This window comes from Macrobrachium nipponense, chromosome 44 (assembly GCF_015104395.2).
Source record: "Macrobrachium nipponense isolate FS-2020 chromosome 44, ASM1510439v2, whole genome shotgun sequence".
Taxonomy (NCBI): Eukaryota; Metazoa; Arthropoda; class Malacostraca; order Decapoda; family Palaemonidae; genus Macrobrachium; species Macrobrachium nipponense.
In genome coordinates, this window is record NC_087221.1 from 19,906,859 (window position 1) to 19,926,037 (window position 19,179).

Here is a 19,179-nt window from a genome sequence, read left to right on the forward strand (position 1 = left end):
TTTGTAATTATAGGCTTCTATTGACCATACATGAAGCAAGGATTTATAACTAACAAAACATAAAAAGGAAAAAGGTAAGAAAATAAAACTAACTGAACTACATCACTCACAAGAAGGTATACATGAATATCCCTTCGAGTAATCGTAGAAATCACAGTATCCATCCATCGGCGACAAGGAGCGGAGACGATGGCTCAATGCCCAGCCATAAAACGTTATGACCCATGATTAAAACTGGGAGAATCCATTCGGCTCCGGTTCCTGAGACATTAAAGAAATCAGGATGATTAATCTCATCCCGGAATGAGCGGAGAACCTCGTCAAATGACCTCAGGATCAAAAATGAGATAGAAAACAGGATAAGCCGATTGACGGAATGGCACAAAGGACTATCAACTTTTAAGGGAAGGCGGATTGACAGACATGTAGCATGAACATTCATGATGGCCTCCAAAATTACATAGAAATGGGTAGATGTAACAGCAACTGTGACGGTCGCCTTGAAAGGATGCACAGATTAACCTCGGGCTGGAGAGGCAAGGTATATTTAAGGAATTATAACACTGACAGCCTTCTTGAACTGACACAACTGACCGCAGACACTCTCCTTGGAAGAGTGAATAGGTTGACGTTACTGAAGCACAGACAGCCATCTTGGAAGGGTATACAGACTGATATAATTGAAGCACAGACGCTCATCTTGGTAAATAGTCTACCACAATTGAAACAGTCAGCCATCTTGATAAACGGGCTAGCATAACTGAAGCACAGATAGTCATCTTGGTAAACCTGCTGACGCAATTGAAGCACGAACAGTCAGTCATCTTGGCAGAGTAAACAGAATGACGCAATTCAGGCATAGACAACCATCTTGAAGGGTAAACACAAAGATGCAATTAATGCTCTGAGTCATCTTGAAAGGTAATTGAATCTCAAAAAGCCATCTTGGATGGTAAATAGACTGAAAATTGAAGCACAGACCGTCATCTTAGAATGGTAAATGGACTGACGTAAATTAAGCACAGACACTCCCCTTGGAAGGGTAGATAATCCGAAGGAAGTGAAACCCAAACTCTTATCTTGGAAGGGAAGAAAGACTGCCGTAATTGAAGCACAGACACCCTCATGTAAATTTTATGTAATTATTCAGAGTAAATACTGAAAACTATAAATACACACAGTATCTATAACAATCAATGCGTAACTCGAAGATCGACTCAGGCAAATGTAAAAGAGCGAGAGAGGGTGATGAGTGATACTTAAACAAGTGACTACAATTTGCTGAAAGACAAAGAGAAAGAGAAAATGTGAGAGAGAGAGAGAGAGAGAGAGAGAGAGAGAGAGAGAGAGAGAGAGAGAGAGAGACTTGTGAACATCCCCATGCCGTTACTATGACAACTACCCTCCTTGCAACTCGTGCTATTTCCAATTTTACCTCATCTATACTTGACACAGCAGTGTCAGTTTTCTAAATATATTTTGCAGTTTCGCAAGGAAGCGGGGAACTGATTATTGCCTTGCAAATTATATGTAGGCAATAAATTATACGTTCGATCACGTAAACACGCTTGTGCAGACACACACACACTATATATATATATATATATATATATATATATATATATATATATATATATATATATATACTATATATACATTATATATATATATATATATATATAAATATACATAGTATATACATATATAATATATATATGTATATATCTATATATATGTATATATATATAACATATATATATATATATATATATATATTGCCTCCTTGCTATTTCAAATTTACTTATTTGCTAGAAGAGCAGCCATTTTTACCCCCACTTTTATGAACTGGGGGATCGGCATGTCCGTCTCCCCCAAAGATGGGGGTAATAAGCCGTTAACGACTAGAGACCTAGTGTAGGGTAAGAAGGGCAGGTCATAGGGGTTATATGGGCTACTGGGTGGGCTTTAGATAGTCCTAGCTTTAGGCCTCTTTTCCCACAAATCTGCTGGCTGTGTTTTGCATCTTTCCAGACAATGCCGTAGGCCGTGCTTGAACCGAGGTTCCTCGTGAATGACCTGAATTCGTCCTCAGTCGACTCCAGTTCCTACAGCGGACAGACATGTTCACCTCTGACTTGTTGTCAGCCATTTGTTCATCATCGCTGGTTGGAGCTCTCATCAGACATCCTGCTATATGGGCAAGCCACTAAGGTACGTCTCGAAAGTGCAAATTCCAACCTGCCTCTACTTCTCCAAGACGAATCTTGCTATTTTCATTTTTTAAATTTCCATTTTCTCACTCCTCTAACGAGCATCCTTTGTCAACCCTCATAGCACGTGCCACCCTTGTGACCTGTCCAAGATTAAGATCTTCATTGAGCATTTCATTTAAGCACTAGAGTTCCTCCCCTTGTGTGTGATTAAAGATAAACACCCTCCATAGTGCATTAGTTGCAATACTGTGCAAGAAGTCTTTATTTTTATGTTGTGTATAATTTGGGAATTCATTTCCAGATTGCCCCTGCTGATTCCGTGCTCCCTGTCTCCTTGCAAGCGCTTTTATTACCTGAAAACAGAAATTTGGAAACCAGCTTTGCAGTAGATGAATTCGGCCATTTTTTTCATATTGGGAATGATAAGAGTAATCCAGACAGTACACGGCGCTCTTCCAACGTGGCCTATATGCCTTGCCTTTATCTCAGGCCACTCAATGCTTTCTTGTAAATAAATGTAACTTAGATTAACTTGCTGAGTTTTTCAATGGCGACCTTGTACACCCCTTAACAGTTATCTAAGGTAAGTCAGAAGCGCTCCATTTTTTCCTCTTTCCCCTTACGTTTTTGACTGCTGGGTTTAAAACGTAAATATATATATGTATATATATATATATATATATATAATATATATATAATATATATATATATATTATATTATATATATTATATATTTATATTATATTTAATAGAGAGAGAGAGAGAGAGAGAGAGAGAGAGAGAGCGAGAGAGAAGAGAGAGAGAGAGAGAGAGAGGAGAGAGAGAGAGAGGCAACGTAGCTGAGTGGCTTATCCTCTCTTGGTCCGTGGTTTGATCCAGGTCTACGCCCCACACAGCTTTATAAAGGCACGAAGATCTTTTATGGTCACGAAAAGCGGTGGGGCTGGCAACCTCATCCTAAAGACATTGCTGAGGAACCAGAAGGCTGCGGCTTTCTGACGAAATATTAAAGTTATCATTTCACTTTAAACTGATTCATACATTAGGATAATATATTCGAGAAAAATGTATATCTTTGTGAGCCACTTGCTAGCATCCTTTCCTTTGCTATGTCATTCTGCTCTCATAAAATCGTTCTTCCCTCCTCTCTCTCTCTCTCTCTCTCTCTCTCTCTCTCTCTCTCTCTCTCTCTCTCTCTCTCTGTGCAGCCATTAGCCTCTTTATGAAAGGTCACGGGGTCATGATACTCATGGATGCAAATTGCCTTTTTCGAAAGCTTCATCTCTCTCTCTCTCTCTCTCTCTCTCTCTCTCTCTCTCTCTCTCTCTCTCTCTCTCTCTCAGCTCGAGCAGTCTTCAAAGACTGAACCATTCTTTCATCACTGTCTTCATTCCTAAGAATGCATCCGAAGCAGTACTTTATGCCATGGCATCATGGCATCCATCATACAGGTCTCGCTACCCTTGAGAGCACCACTTCGTTTTCAGGCTAGGATCCAGTCTGGTTCGTGATGCTTGAGACATTTCGTCTGATTTTCTCATAATTTCTCTTTAAATCATCCCATTTTTACTGAAAAGTCTTTGTACGTCCCCCATTTTATTATGGTGTCTTCTTAAATCGTCCATTTATATTGGAAATTCCTTCTTATTCTTTTTTAAAGCAATTTTGTTATTGTGCTTGGTTTTATAATCACCCGTTTCATAATAATTTCGCCTTAAATCGTCCATTTCTATCTTAACTAAAGAAGTTTGGAATAAGTAAAGTGGCCACCCGTCTGTCTACGTGTATTTGTATAAACAAAATAACTCGAGAACGGATGAACGGATTCTAATAAATGTTAATGCACAGATTCATCGAGTGACCTCTTCTAAATAATCATCGTATGGCGAATATTGATGAAGATGTGACCATTTGAAAACCAATTCAGTCTCTAAAGAATTGGGTGGTCATAACTCCACTTCTCATTCTACATCTCTACAGAAATAGTTTTAATTTGAGTTACTGATGCTTATTTACTAGACAGGTACACCGCACAGAAACACCTTTATCTCTCTTTCTTGATTCTGTATTGAGACTCCATAGGCCACAGCAGACCATGTCATACCAAGCACTTTAAATCTGAAAGAAAATTTGCCATCAATATAACGAAGAAAATTCACTTGCTATGCAAGAACTTCATGTTGTTGTTTTTTTTTTTTTTTTTTTTTTTTTTTTTTGGTAAGCTTTTCAAAACAAGTCTGCCAATTTCATCAAATTGTACCATGGTTTTATCTTTACTTCTCATCACCAGGGCAGTGTTTGTTTATTCCTTTCCTTTCCACTCAAATAACTATCCACAAAATATTACAGGAAATTTTTAGAAAATGTTCATCATTAAGAGGATTCAGTACACGCTGAACTCTAACCTCTCTTTGTGTTTTTCTGAAACATCGCTAGGTCTTCACGTCTCTGAATTAATAAACGATGCTGGGGATGTGTCATTCTCTATTTTGTAGTAGTAATTCATCGATCAGAACCAAAAAAAAAAAATAACAAGAAAAACAAGACTGAAAACTGTCTCTTCGAATCTGTTAGTAATCATCAAGAATAATAAATACGATATTCAAAGTTGTGTAATATGCAACAAATGAAACCATTTAAGCTTTTTAAACTGCGACCACTTGATAAACTGGTTTAATCATGTATTGATCATATCATTTAACAACCATACTGCACAATGATAATTGTCTGACTAGGAAACGTTCTCTTCTAATCTATGAGATCAAGAACTATTGCCGTTTAGGGATAAAATATATGAAATCCGCCGTTATCTAGAGATGAGATCAAGATGAATCAATGTAACTTATGGACGAGATAAAGAGAAATGATTGCTATTTAGAGATAAGATTAAGGCGAACCATTGATATTTAGGAGGGGAAGATAAAGGGAAAAGCATTGTTATTCAGAGGGAAAATAAGGAAGGGCAATTACTATTTGGGGAAGGGATAAGGAAAAAGCATCATCAGTCAAGGAAGAGATAAGGGAAAATCATCATTATTTCCAATGGAGAAAAGGACGAAGATATGGAGAAGGTTTGGGTGCCACTATTTAGGGAGGAGGTATGGACAAGGCGTTGTTGCTAACGGAAGAGACGAAGGAGAAGTTTCCCTATCTGGGGAGAGATAAATGAGAAGCATCGCCATCATGGAAAAGAAAAATGAAACGTATTACTGTTTAAGAAGAAAATAAAGGAAAAGCATGACCATTTAGGGGAAAGATAGGAAGTGTCGCTATTCAAGGGCGATATAAAGAATGAACATTGCCATGAAACGAGAAAGCAAGAGGAAGGAATACTCACTATTTAAGGATAAGATAACGGGAAGTTTAAACTACCAGTGGAGGAAGAAGATACCGACGGTATCCATTAAACGTCATGAAAAATTCAGCCAAACCAAACATCCCCATGACAAGAGTAATATTTTCTCTCAGCCGTTTGAGACCAAGGGGGCCAGACTGAGTCTGATGTCGAAAAGTCTAGTAGAAGAAGAAGAAGAAGAAGCAGTATAACTTTAGATAGAAAAGTGACTGAAAATCTAACAAAAATTCATCAAAATACAGAAAGCAATCTCAGTGAAAAAGTAGATACATGAATGTCTCCCTATGTGACAGATATTCTGAACAAATGGCCCATAGTGGAAAAATAAGAAGGCTCACGAATGGAAAATGAGAGATACATCAATACATGAATATGTGGAAAATATTCTGTACAAAATATCGAAACCAAACTTGCTTAACACACGAAGAACAAAAATAATGAAAATGTAACGACTGACAAACCACTGAATTTTGCATGCATATATTTAGAGGAAATAAGAGAAATCCAATTGGTTGACATATGCTCCTGGATTCTTCGTAAATTTTAAACCCTTTTTATAATTTTCCGCGAAGTCGACATTTACAAATTTTACAATTCTTGTAAATGTCAAGCACATACCTGACATTTAACACTGACTCAGTGATGATTATTTCCCTTGTATATTCAGGTTTGATTCATAACTGATAGGCAGGAAGCCCTGACTGACTAACCCCCATGATCTTGATCTCAATAAGGTTGACCAACTTCTTCAGGTCGCCTGTAGTCTTTTTTGAAAAATGTCAGAAAAAACATTATGCCCCTTTTTAGTTTCATAACATGTACATCTGCCCTAGTTTTGCAACCATTGCTGAATAATATAAGTAAACCTGCCTAGTTTTGTGGATACATATGCAAAAGTTCTACATAAACGATTAATTTTTGAAACTTGAAAGAACTTCTCTGAAAGTGCCAGATTATTCTCATTCTGAAACGTATGGTTTTGAAATACCCTAATGGCGTCAGATTGTGGGTGCTTATTGGTAGTTTTCTAAAATAAAATACGTATTGCTCCCAATAGCACTTGTACCTGTTTTTAACATTTTACATATGAACACGTTCCATTCTACAGAATATATATGTATATATATATATATATATATATATATATATATATATATATAATAAGATAATATACATAGATATACACACATTATATATATATATATATATATATGTGTGTGTGTGTGTGTGTGTGTGTGTATATGTACGTAAGCGAATACCACAGGAAAATGATAGGCAGAAATCCAAGCGCTTTCGTCTTCACTTAGTAAAGACGAAAGCGCTTGGATTTCTGCTTATCATTTTCCTGTGGTCACGTGCATCTACTGTGATTTTTAAGCATATGTATGTATATATATTATATATATATATATATATATATATATATATATATATATATATATAAACATGTACACGCATTCACACACACACACACACACACATATATATATATATATATATATGTGTGTGTGTGTGTGTGTGTGTATGTGTGTATATATATACATACATACTATATATATATATATATATATATATATATATATATATATATATGATATATGAATGTCGTGTATGTGTGTACGTGTGTGTGTAGTGTGGGTATGCATCAATCTATATCAGTTCATATAATATAAAGAAGTAATGCCCCCTAGTATATCGTGATGTTATCTGTTCTGTAATCCCTCACACAACAGTTGTCGAGAGAGATGTACAATTATTCCAGTACAAGGGATTTATATGGCCTACCAGTGATACTCGTGTATATTCTGAGAGATCTCTGGTTTCCTTTCATCAAATTCCTTCTATATTCTTAACTCCTTTAATTTAAAACCTGTTCGATTAAAATACGATTCGTTATGTCATGAAAAACTTAGAAACTATTCATCACTTTAGCTTGCATTAAACTCTTATATCTCAAAGAGAATCATTACCACGATTTTATGAGATTTTTTATCCACCAAGATTTACGATGTTGCGTCGCCACGGATGCGTCGAAATTGTTATTGTTTTCGTTTGGCTGTTGATAAAGAAAAAGTTATAAGTGCAAATGGATCGTTATATATATATATATATATATATATATATATATATATATATATATATATATATATATATATATATATATATATATATATACACACACATAATATATATATATATATATATACACACACTATATACACATGTATATATATATATATATATATATATATATATATATATATATATATATAATATTTGCATACATGTTTATCCTGATAGGATGTCTCCAGAGAAATCACAAGACATGGTCATCGTCACAGCTAGCCTTACCAACAAAGAGGCCCAAGTCTTGGCTCTTCAGAAAAGAAGCAAAGCCCGTTAAATGCAGTTCCACAACAGATGCTGAAGGCAAGTTCTTTCGCTATAAAATTCTGTGAATTACTTTCTTCCTGAAGTGATAGAATATAAAATTTTTAAAAACTACGATTACAGGCGAAGTCCGGCTACCATTTGTTTATTTCAAGGCCAAAGAACAGAAATAGAAATGTGGAAACAGAGAACGAATTATTCATATCGGCAGAGCATAATTCTGGAAATGGAATTCTAGATGTCAATGCAAACGTCTGTATTACTTCTTCGTTGGAGTGGCAAGAAGAAGACAAAGAAATATATATATATATGTATATATATATATTATATATATATATATATATATATATATATTAATGAAGGCTTCTTTACGTAAATGACACTAATATCACACATACGAGCCTTAATTGGTGTCGCCATATCTTTCGAGGTTTCCCCCATAATCTTATATTTGTGGTTATATTTTTACGTGACCTTATATTTTATGTTATTCTATTTCCCAGCAATTTTTGGTGTGTGATTTCTATATTTACCGCGAATTTTATCTTTCCCTTTGGAATTTTATATTTTCATGAATATTTGAAATCTGCACTCGAATTTATGTTTCTTGTTTTATTTTTGCTCGATTTTTAACCCAAATTTGAATTTAATACGTGAATTGAGAATATTTCAGCAAATGTTATGCTTACACTCGCAAATTACATTTCTTCGCAAATTTTGTCATTTTGCATGAATTTACATTTTTACGAAAAAAAATTTTTTTTTGCTTTAATTACATTTTTACTCAGATTTTTTTTTTTTTTTTTTTGCAGGAGTTACATTTGTTGTGCAGTTTTTTAATGCTACATAAATTTACATTTTTAAGAAATCTTTTCATTCTTTCGTAAATTAAATTGTTATGAATTTTTTTAAATTTCTGCGTTAATTACACTTTTACGTAAATTTTGCATTCTTTGCGCGAATATGCATTTTCACTCAAATTTCGTATCTTTGCAGATATTGAAGCTTTTAAGAAAATTTGCATCCTGCAATATAGCCTTGTATTAATAAGCTCCCTTCAGAACGACAAGGCACCCATGTTGAAGACAGTATTGCAGTAACTGAACTTTTAATTACTTTGCATAATTAATCGCTCTCCCTGACGTGGACAGTTATTCAAGCTGAGTAGGTGATGACGCCCGTTTGCCTGCATAATGACAGAATTGTGTACTTTGCTTGTAATTTTATTCATTATAATTATGCGCCATACAATGAAGAATTCATTATATCAGAGTAAACATTATTGATCTTAGATTACGCTACTACAAACAGCGCGGTTATAATGGGGTATTTCTGTAAACTATGATGCTCTTACGGTGCATTCACACTAAAGCAAAATGTCGTCAACATACGTCGATCACAAACAAGTGGAAAACACGTCAACGGCCATAAGCAGAGAACAAATCTAAAGCTCTTGCTGGTGAATCGTATGACTCAGTGGGTACGACTTCCAATCAGTCGTTGGCCTGTATTCAACCCCTTAGGGTACAGCAGTGAAGACACAAGTGTCCGTTGAGGTCAATGTTGTTAGAACTATAGATTTACACAATTTCTGTCTCTTGGAAGTTAGGGAAGAAAATGACAAAATTTTACAAAATTATATATAAAAACTATTTTCTAACGGATTTTATTTCAAAGAATACAATATCCTTTTCGTAAATGATGATTGTCCTTTATTTGTTCCCTGTTAATTTCAAACAGCTGTTCAACACACACTTGTAAGTATATATATATATATATATATATATATATATATATATATATATATATATATATATATATATATATATAAATACTATATATACGTGTGTGTGTATGTATTGGTGAGAGAGAGAGAGAGAGAGAGAGAGAGAGAGAGAGAGAGAGAGAGAGAGAGAGAGGTGGAGGGTGTTCGGGTTCGTACCAAGACAAGAAAATTTTAATATATCGGAACACAATTCCAGTTCCCTTGAAAGAAAACTCCCAAGATCTACAAAAGCGCAGTAGGCTTAGCTTGAGATTTATCTTTCAGCCAACGAACTTTCACTCAAAAGTTAGACCAAACGAAGCTTCTCCCGACCAATAACAAGAGCGAAGAGGAAACCGGAAGCCCGTGAGAGATGGGAGATGAGAGATCAGAGAGATTTTGGCCTCAGAACTTCGAACAACGAAAGTGATGAAGCTGAAACGAACGCAACCGTTTCGATGGAGTGAAAGGCATCTCCTGAACGCATCCTTCTTAACATCTTTCTCGCCCTTTCTCGCAGAAACCGAGAATGCAGAGGAACGTTTTGATGTTGCCTCACTCGGCGAAGTAAATATTCTCGACTTAGGATCCCGTTCTCAACCTATTTCCCACCCTTCCTCGCAGAGAGCATGAATTAAAAGGAACATTTAAGTGCTGTCTGGTTGGAGGAAGTAGGAATTCTAACCGTTTCTCGCTCTTCCTCCCATTTTCCCGCAGGAAACATGAAATAAGAAAAGTTATATTTCACATATATACTAAGTGATACGGATCAGAGCTTATTTGCTAACCGAAATTTCTCCCTTAGATGTAAGTTTTGAGTAGAATCCAGTCTAAAATAAGTTGATAATTTTGTTTTTATTATTCTTCTGTTTAGCTTATTTGCTTCAATTTGCATCGAAATATACAAATGTGGAATATTACATGAAGGAGCCCTCATCCGAAAACAATCTCTGGTCGTTGGCTTCGACGACCATTCTTATCTATTGTAGACTTTTGCTTTCATTATTTGAGAATCTCCTATTTCGTTACATCATTAATTAACAAAACATACATTGGGTGAGGAATCTGGGATGTTAAATGACTTTTTATTTATATTATTTGTTGATTACTTGAAATAAAAAGATATTGTTCGGACATGTTTGTTGTATACTCGTACAACCTATCATCAATCATCAGAGTACATTTGAGTGCATTCTTGCATTGATTAAGAAAAATAATAAATAGATACCTGTGTTACCATAGTTTGGGCCAAATTCACATTTATTCCTCCCATTCACACAATCGGGGACGGTACGTAACGTCTCCAAGGTCGGCCTTCTTTTAACGTTAACCGATTTCGTTTTGCAAAGCAATGACTGCCCAGCGGCTGTTTATATCGCCCTTCGTCATAATTTATTCCCTTTGCTGATGACTTAACATTTTGAAAATGAATTTCTTTTGTTTTCAAATTTCATTTTTGAAATAGGATTTTGCGAGAAATTACATAGATGGTCATTAAAATGAACTATTTCAATGTTTGCAAAGGAAGTTAGGAGTAGTTATTGTTGGAAATTAATCATTATAGATATAATTAGAGCAAGAATTGATTATTAATTATCAAGCAATTTGGAGGCAAGGGATTTATGCAAAACAGTTTTGATTTATGTACAATGACCTTTCTATAAACCTCTGGCTTTAGTAAACTACCGAGTCAGTTCAGAACTTATTTGTAGACACGATCGCCCTCGTAACACACTAAACGTGTGTAAATAAACACACGATTCTTTATGGGTAATATTTTTTTCCTTCTTTTTTTTTCTTTGTCATCCAAAATAATACGGGCGAACTCATTCCGATTGTTTGTTTGTTTGTTTGTATGGTGCTTTTACGTTGCATGAAGCCAGTGGTTATTCAGCAACGGGACCAACGGCTTTACGTGACTTCCGAACCACGTCGAGAGAGAACTTCTATCACCAGAAATACACATCTCTCCCTCCTCAATGGAATGGCCGAAAATCGAACCCGCGACCACCGAGGTGGGACGCTAATACCATACCAACCACGCCGCTGAGGCGCTTCATTCCGATTGTTGCTGTTGCGGAGACAAGAGTAATGTTCAACAAAAACCTGGGCCGGGGCAGTGTTGGGTGGTACTAGAATAAGCGCTCTTGCAGAATTTTCACATCATCACCGTTGGTTCGTCCAAAACCGAAGCTTATTCAAAATGTGAATTATAATGGCACTTGCTTTCTATACAGATTGAGGAAAAGACTCCTACTTTTACTTTTCGTTTTCATCGTAATTTATCAGGTTGCAGAGAAAAGCTTTACGCCCTACCCCTTCCTTTGTATCCCCTGACTTCCATATCTGTCTCTTGTGGCTGGGCTTTACTACCCTTTTGTGATTTCATCCCCTTTTTGCCCTTTTTGCAATGGCAACGCCTTAGATCGAGAAAAATGTGGCAACAAAGGAATGGAGTTTATTTAGATTTTAGATGAGTTTTTTTAGATTGATTGATTGATTGAAAGTTTTCTGGCATCCTGACATCGAGTTTTCTTAGACTATGTGGCTTTCCCGTGATTATGGTCAGCACAGCTCGTTTACCACATAATTATACAATTTATATACATTATAAATATGTTCGTGTGTGTGCGTGTATCTGTGTGTGTGTGTGTGTAAGTGTGTGTGTCTGAAAACATTCGAGTATTGAGGCTCTTTATTTAGGGTAGGTCAACGATCACGAAAACCAAAGCCGCGTAGGTAAATTCAATGTGTGATCATTACTAATTAAGATAGGAAGTCAGCCAACTTCTCGTGACACCGATTGCTATTCATACACATTAAGAAAACGTTGCCTTTTCAATACATCGATCAGAGCATCAGGAAATTCTAATTTTAGTGGCTAATTTGAATGGCATACTTAAAGTTTAAAATTTCATTATTTCAAAAAACAAACTTCGAAAGGAACATCTTCAGAATACGAGCTCTCAGAAAAACTGTAAGTATCACGACCGAATCTTTTACCGTTATTGCTCCACATATATGTTGGCGGTAGACGTATAGGAAAAATAAAAGTCAAACTATGTACTACAGGTAAAAGTTCAATAGATTATAGTATTAGTCTATTTATGGAAGGTTTCCCGGGTCCAGGTTCTATGCTAGCCCAATCCTAGGCCTAGTCGCAACCCAAGATAGGTGGAATGGGTTAACGGATCTGATTATCAAATATCTCCATATGTTCTTAAAGTCTAGTTTAATGCTATGATATCAGCCTGTAGGGGCTCTCCATCATATTTGAATACTCACTGGTTTACGATCAGTTCTCTTCTCCGAGCGAGGAAGTGGCTTTCCCTTTTTCATACACAATGTAAAAGCTCTCTTCTACTCCCTTTTGATTAATACATATTTGCTGAACAAGCTGAAAATACTATGATATAATAATACTTCTCTAATCTGGGAATTTAGCAATAATCAAGGAAAGCTACATTACCACCATATAGCTACATAAGAAGTGAGGGAATAAAAGCAGAAAAAAATATAGTCAGTGTTGTAGTGTTAGAGAGAGAGAGAGAGAGAGAGAGAGAGAGAGAGAGAGAGAGAGAGAGAGAGAGAGGCTTCAGTACCATATGCGGTAATATTTGAGACTGTCAATCGAAAAACAACCAACAACAATAGCAACAACAAAATATGGGAGATATTGAGAACATGAGGGGATTTAAAGATCTAGGAAGTATGTTAACATCCAGAAATGAGATGGAGAGAGAGGTTCTGGCTAAAATTACAGCACGTAACAGATGTTTTTTTCAGTATACATCTTTTAAAGAGAAGAAACATCACAAGTTCTACCAAATTAAAAATTTACTACACCATTACCAGGCTAGTAGTACTATATGGTTGCGAGACCTGGACACTTAACTAAACGTCAAGAAGAGAGACTACTGGTTTTTCAAAATAACACCTTCATTTTATGTGTAGAAGAACAGGTCCCATTTACGATATAATGAAATGAGAGAATTAACCAGACAACCGCTACTAACTGGCTATGTAAGATCGCAGAGGATACGTTGGGCTGGACATGCAGTTAGAATGGAAGATGGCAGAAAGCCTAAGGTGGTTATGGAACGATCATTAAAAGTGAGCAGACCGGTTGGGAGACCGAGAATGAGATGGAAAGATAATTAAGAGATCTAAGAGAATTGGGAGTGCAGGAGCCTGAGAATAACCGTAGAGATGCAGGCAGCACTCAACAGGGTAACGTGAAGTCTGGTGCAAGCGGCCATGGGCTACCAAGAGGCCCAAGAGCCACCGGAGTGAGTGAATGTTAGCTACTGTTCTGGGACATGATCTCCTCCTCTAGGGTCATCATTTGGATTTCGTCATCGAAATACATGGATGGCCAAGTTTTACCTAAACACGAAAATATGAAAAGAGTGAAACCGATTTGATCTTCCGTAGGGTTGCTATTTTATGTTCCGTACACGTCATGTTTATTCCTTGACATCAATATCTTACATCCTTACCTTGATCGAATGTTTTATTATTAAATTGGCTCTTTCTTGGTTAAAAGAGCATTTTTAAAGCTAAATGAGTCGTAAAAGATAAGTTTCACTGCATAAAAAATTCATGCCAAACGCTAATAGGTCTAAGATTACCGAGCCATAGAAACTTGATAGTACTACAATACATTTCCTTAAACCTTCCAGTTTTACTTATAAGCAAAAGAAAGAAGGCAATTGAACTCTGCCACAGTATGAGAGATAGATGACCTCAGATCGAAGTGGAATTGAGAAAAGAAACTGTTCTATGCTTTCAAGATCGAAAAATATGGAAGTAATCAAATTTCCACTCAGAGAGTTGTCGTAGCCTTGCAAAGCATGTCACTGATATTTTACAATAGGCCTAATAACGGGGTGTCGACCATAAAAAATGCAATATGTACAAATACTATTACACTAACCAAGAGAACGTAAAATTTTATTGATAGACAGATGTAAAAGCACCAATTAGAACAGATGAGACATGTAAAAACACCAATCATAACAGATACAAGTGGTACTGCTGTTAGATGCCTTTTTTATACTAAACCGTTTGGCTACTCCACGAAGACGGGTCTTTCACGCCAAAATCCAGGAAATTCATTGATTTAAAAAAAAAAAAAAAAAATTCCACTAACGCTTTTCGAGAAATATATTAAATTAGACTTAAAACTTAGCTGAACAAACCTTTGGTTCACGTTAATGGAGGGGAAAACTTGACACGTGTCGAAAACACTGCGCACTGTCAGTCTCTCATCCGCTCGCTCCTGCAAACCTCTCAAGACTGATGCTTGATCACGTTCATGACACCAGTTCATGAGTAAAATTACTTTCGTAGATTTAAAAAAAAAAGCTAGAAGAAGGAGATTGTAATTAACATTATATTTCCAAAATATAGTAGTAATTGTAAATTTAGTAATGGATAAATGAGAGAATTTCAATCTCATCTAGACAGAAAAAAAAGATAACGGGCGAATATTGACGTAACTTTTATTTCAGCAACGAATCTTACGTATATTGAAAAGGCCGGTAAACACTAGGTTTAATTCTTATTGAAATGATCGTCTTAATTTCTATGGTCTCTGAGTGCAAGATGTTCTATATCTATGGATGGTACCATCTCAGATTAAAGAAAACGAAGTTTTGAGAAAGAGGAAGCTTGAATGGCGTTGAGTTTGAATTTTCTAATTGGGCCCCGCAATTCCAAGAGACGGCCCTGATCCTGATATTCCCACACATTAAGAAATGAACGTTTCTTCTTATGTTGTGAGCAGTCCGTACCGGGCATCAGGAAATTTCAATTTTGGTGGCTTGTTTGAATGGCACACTGTAATATCTTCTTCTTTTTTCACCCCTCCAGAATACGAGATTTCTGAGAAACTAAGCATCACGGCCGACTTTTTTTTACAGTTATTGCTCCACATATATGTCTCGTCCCTCACCTACCCAACCACCCACCCCCTACCACATCCCCTGAACGCCAAAAATCGATATCTGGATCTCCGGAACGACTGAACAGATTTCGATGAAATTTGGCACGATTATAGACCTTAGCAAGAGACCTCAAAAGCCAAAGTTTCGTCCCGGTCGGTTGAATATTTCCAGAGTTATAAAGGACTAAATCAGGGTTTCTGTGTACTCCAGGTAGCTGGAATTTACTTAACCGCCAACTGCAACTCCAACAACGATTCATTCCTTTGGAACTGTGCGACCTTCTGAAATACTTCCAACATAACCAGACCATTCGAACACAACAGCACACCTTTTCACCTCAGCCAACAATAATACAAACAAAATTATCTTACCTTTGTAATATTCGTCCTTCTAAAAATAAATTCTCTGAGCATAATAGATCATACATACAGCTTCGGCCTTGTCTCTGCCAAAAGAGGCATTGTAGGATCCTCAGAGATTCAAGGGCAGAGCTGACCTAAAGATAATACGTACTATATTTAAACTGCAGCATTACTTTTTTTTTATTTTACACCTGTGCATCCTTCTTTACATTACCTTACCTTTTCTAACGTACATTGCTGTTGACATTTGTTTGTTTGTTTTTTTTTCTTCGTCTATTGTTAATAATTTTTCCATAGTGTTTTTTTCTTTGGATGCTTGCTTTACTCTGTGCTACCTGGGCTTATTCTTTAAAAATGATTGTTCATTGTGAATACCTAATAATAATAATAATAATAATAATAATAATAATAATAATAATAATAATAATAATAATAATGATAATAATAATAATAGTAATAATTCTAGCAAATTCAGTGTGTTGACTAACGTGTTCAGTGATAAAAATCCCAGTAATACAAATAAACTGAATTATTGTAAAAGATAAAAACGAAGACTTCCGAACGTCTGAACGTCCTCCTCCTCATTGTTTAAGTCAAAAAATTGTTTACGTTGAAAATCTTTTACGTAAACTCATCTTTCAGGTGTTCGAAAGTCTTTGTTTTTATCTTGTACAAATTATACAATTTATTTACATAACTGTTGATTGTTATTACAATAAATAATAATATAATAATAATAATGTACGTGCAACTTTCAGATGCATGCATCCCATTGAGCGTTCACCAATTTACTCAACATGCAAACATTTATGTAGGTAAAATATAACACAAACTCACACATGTGCACATTATTATATATATATATATATGTGTGTGTGTGTGTGTGTGTGTGTGTGCGTGTGCGCATGTATGACTGTAAAATATTTTATGTAAAATATAATTCCATCTAATAAAATGAACCCATAAAAACGGCTAAAAAGGTAGAAAACATTGACTTGCGTGTAGGTGTCTACAAAAAAATAATAATAAAAGAAAAATTTACCCTTTTCTTACCTGCCTCCTTTTTCCCCTTCCTGAACCTCTTCCTAACGAAGGACAGGGTGTTGAGTGGAAACTTCAGAATCGACGCCACTGTGACTGTCTTTTGTTTCGGCCGCCTGCCCTTCGACGAACAGACAGACTCTCTGTCGCTTCCGTGAGAGTCGGAGATGACCTCCAGGTTGCCGCCGCTCATTCACGTCTTTCAGATGAAAATAAGGCAGTTTTTATACTTGTGGTTTGAACAGTTTCTTGTTTTGAACGTTTATCGGACTTGTCGATGTACTTTCGTTTTGCGCTCGAGTTATTTGTACAGCATCCGAGTAAGTTATTAAGTTTCTAAGGAATGTTATTTCGAGCGTGAAATATGCTGTCTTAAAATAATACAGTATTTGTACCTTTATCGTTCTTGCTTTTTTTCATTCATCCCAGGCTATTATCATTACCAGAGACTGGGCAATTTCACTTGCCTTGCGTCTATGCCATTAGACAAAAACTAAATTCAACGCTGATTTCTTTGAGTCTTCCCAACCGCCAACTCTAAGAAATGAGAAACATTACTCTAAATCTTCTTCATCCGTCAAAAAATACTTCTATATCCTACCGTGCAGTCCAGATTCTAGTGTAGCGTTACGTTACAGCCTTGCATTACAATATCACAGCAAATTACAGTTGTTTTAAGGCCCTTAGTCTCTACTACAAATATCTTTGGCACATCTGAACGGAGACTTCATCTTTAACAAATGGAAGGCGCTCTTGCTTTCCACCTCTTCCCCCAGAATCAGTTACCGAGGCATTTTTCCCCCCGGCCTTGTTTCCTCCCGCGAACAATGGAAGAAGTTTGATATGTGCGTGAAATTGGTTAAAAAATGGGTATTCTTAATCGGCTAATACTGCAAAGACTTCGGACCAATCACGAACAACAGCACCGACAGGTTACGTATTATCACGACGTGGAATTCAGGCAAACGACGGATGTCGTCTGTCTTCTGTATCCAGTTCTTCCTTGCGCTTTCTTCTTCTTCTTCTTCTCTTTTGCCACATAAGTTGCTTGGAAAAGTGCAGGTTAATGGCGAAGGTTGCTGAGCCACATCGATGGAGAGGTCTTGGCACGACAGAGTGACCTTCCAATATCTGCAAAGCATCAGACAATTAGTTGGTCAGATCATTCATTGATTGGCGACGCGCTAATCACCTTTCATACACAGCATCGGGTTAGAACAATTCGTCTAGTGAAGGAAATGTAGACAATCAGTGCTATTTAGTTATTATTATAAGTATTAAACAACGCAAATCGAATCGTAGATGTGGTACATGTGTATATTCTATATTATTTTACATGCATGTTCATGGTTGCATAAGCAAAAACCCAGAAATTTAATTTAATCACAAGTACTTTACTGTAGATCGCCGTTATACACTCATTATAAAACAAAAAAGTTAGGGAGCGTTTTATATAATTTTTCACTTAACTCCTTCACAAAACTCTCAACTTCATGATATAAGTCTTTTACGTCAGTGAAGTTTCGTTACCCAGTGATGCTGAGGAATCGAGACAAGAATCGAAATTTATTCAAATTTTTAGATGACACAATCCTCCTGTTCTGAGACAAGATATAGAAATTTCTTGATAGAAATGCTGAACTCTACCGAAACAAAAATAAATACGCAGTTTAATGAGAAATTTCTTTTCAAAATTATGGCAAAATTAAATTACTTAAGGAAAATATTCTAAAGCAAATCCGCTTAAAAAGAGGTAAAAACAATTCCTCGTCTTAGCAAAGCTTATCTCAGGAAATACGATGTCCCTTTGCTGCTGAATAAAACATAACTTCTGGTCGGAACAAATTTTCCTTGTCACGTTTGTCGCTGTTCGTATTTGCAAAACAGAAGCATGCAGTATATGTTATGTACCTAAGTCATAACAACTGACGGGTTTATGTGTATGTCTGCGTCCACTTTGAGAATTCATTTCGAGCAGCGCTGGGGACGGTTCCTTCAGATATTTTTCATCTTGCAGCTACACCAACAGCAGGCATACGATTTCTACCGGACGGCAACTATGGCAACTATCAATACTATATGGATTTATATGTTGAAGTCATCA

General features: G+C 36.1%; 1 protein-coding gene across 3 annotated transcripts in view; it reads right to left on the reverse strand.

The window, feature by feature from the left end:
• Nucleotides 1–19,179, reverse strand: part of LOC135204061 (uncharacterized) — a 171,673-nt gene that overhangs the window by 145,240 nt on the left and 7,254 nt on the right. For 2 of the 3 annotated variants that reach the window (XM_064234031.1, XM_064234032.1), the window contains exon 2: nucleotides 17,088–18,206. In XM_064234031.1, the coding sequence (XP_064090101.1) occupies nucleotides 17,088–17,268 (181 nt within the window). In that variant the 5' untranslated portion in view covers nucleotides 17,269–18,206. Of the gene's footprint in view, nucleotides 1–14,925; nucleotides 15,017–17,087; nucleotides 18,207–19,179 lie in introns of those variants that run through there. The other variant, XM_064234036.1, reaches the window with a different exon arrangement.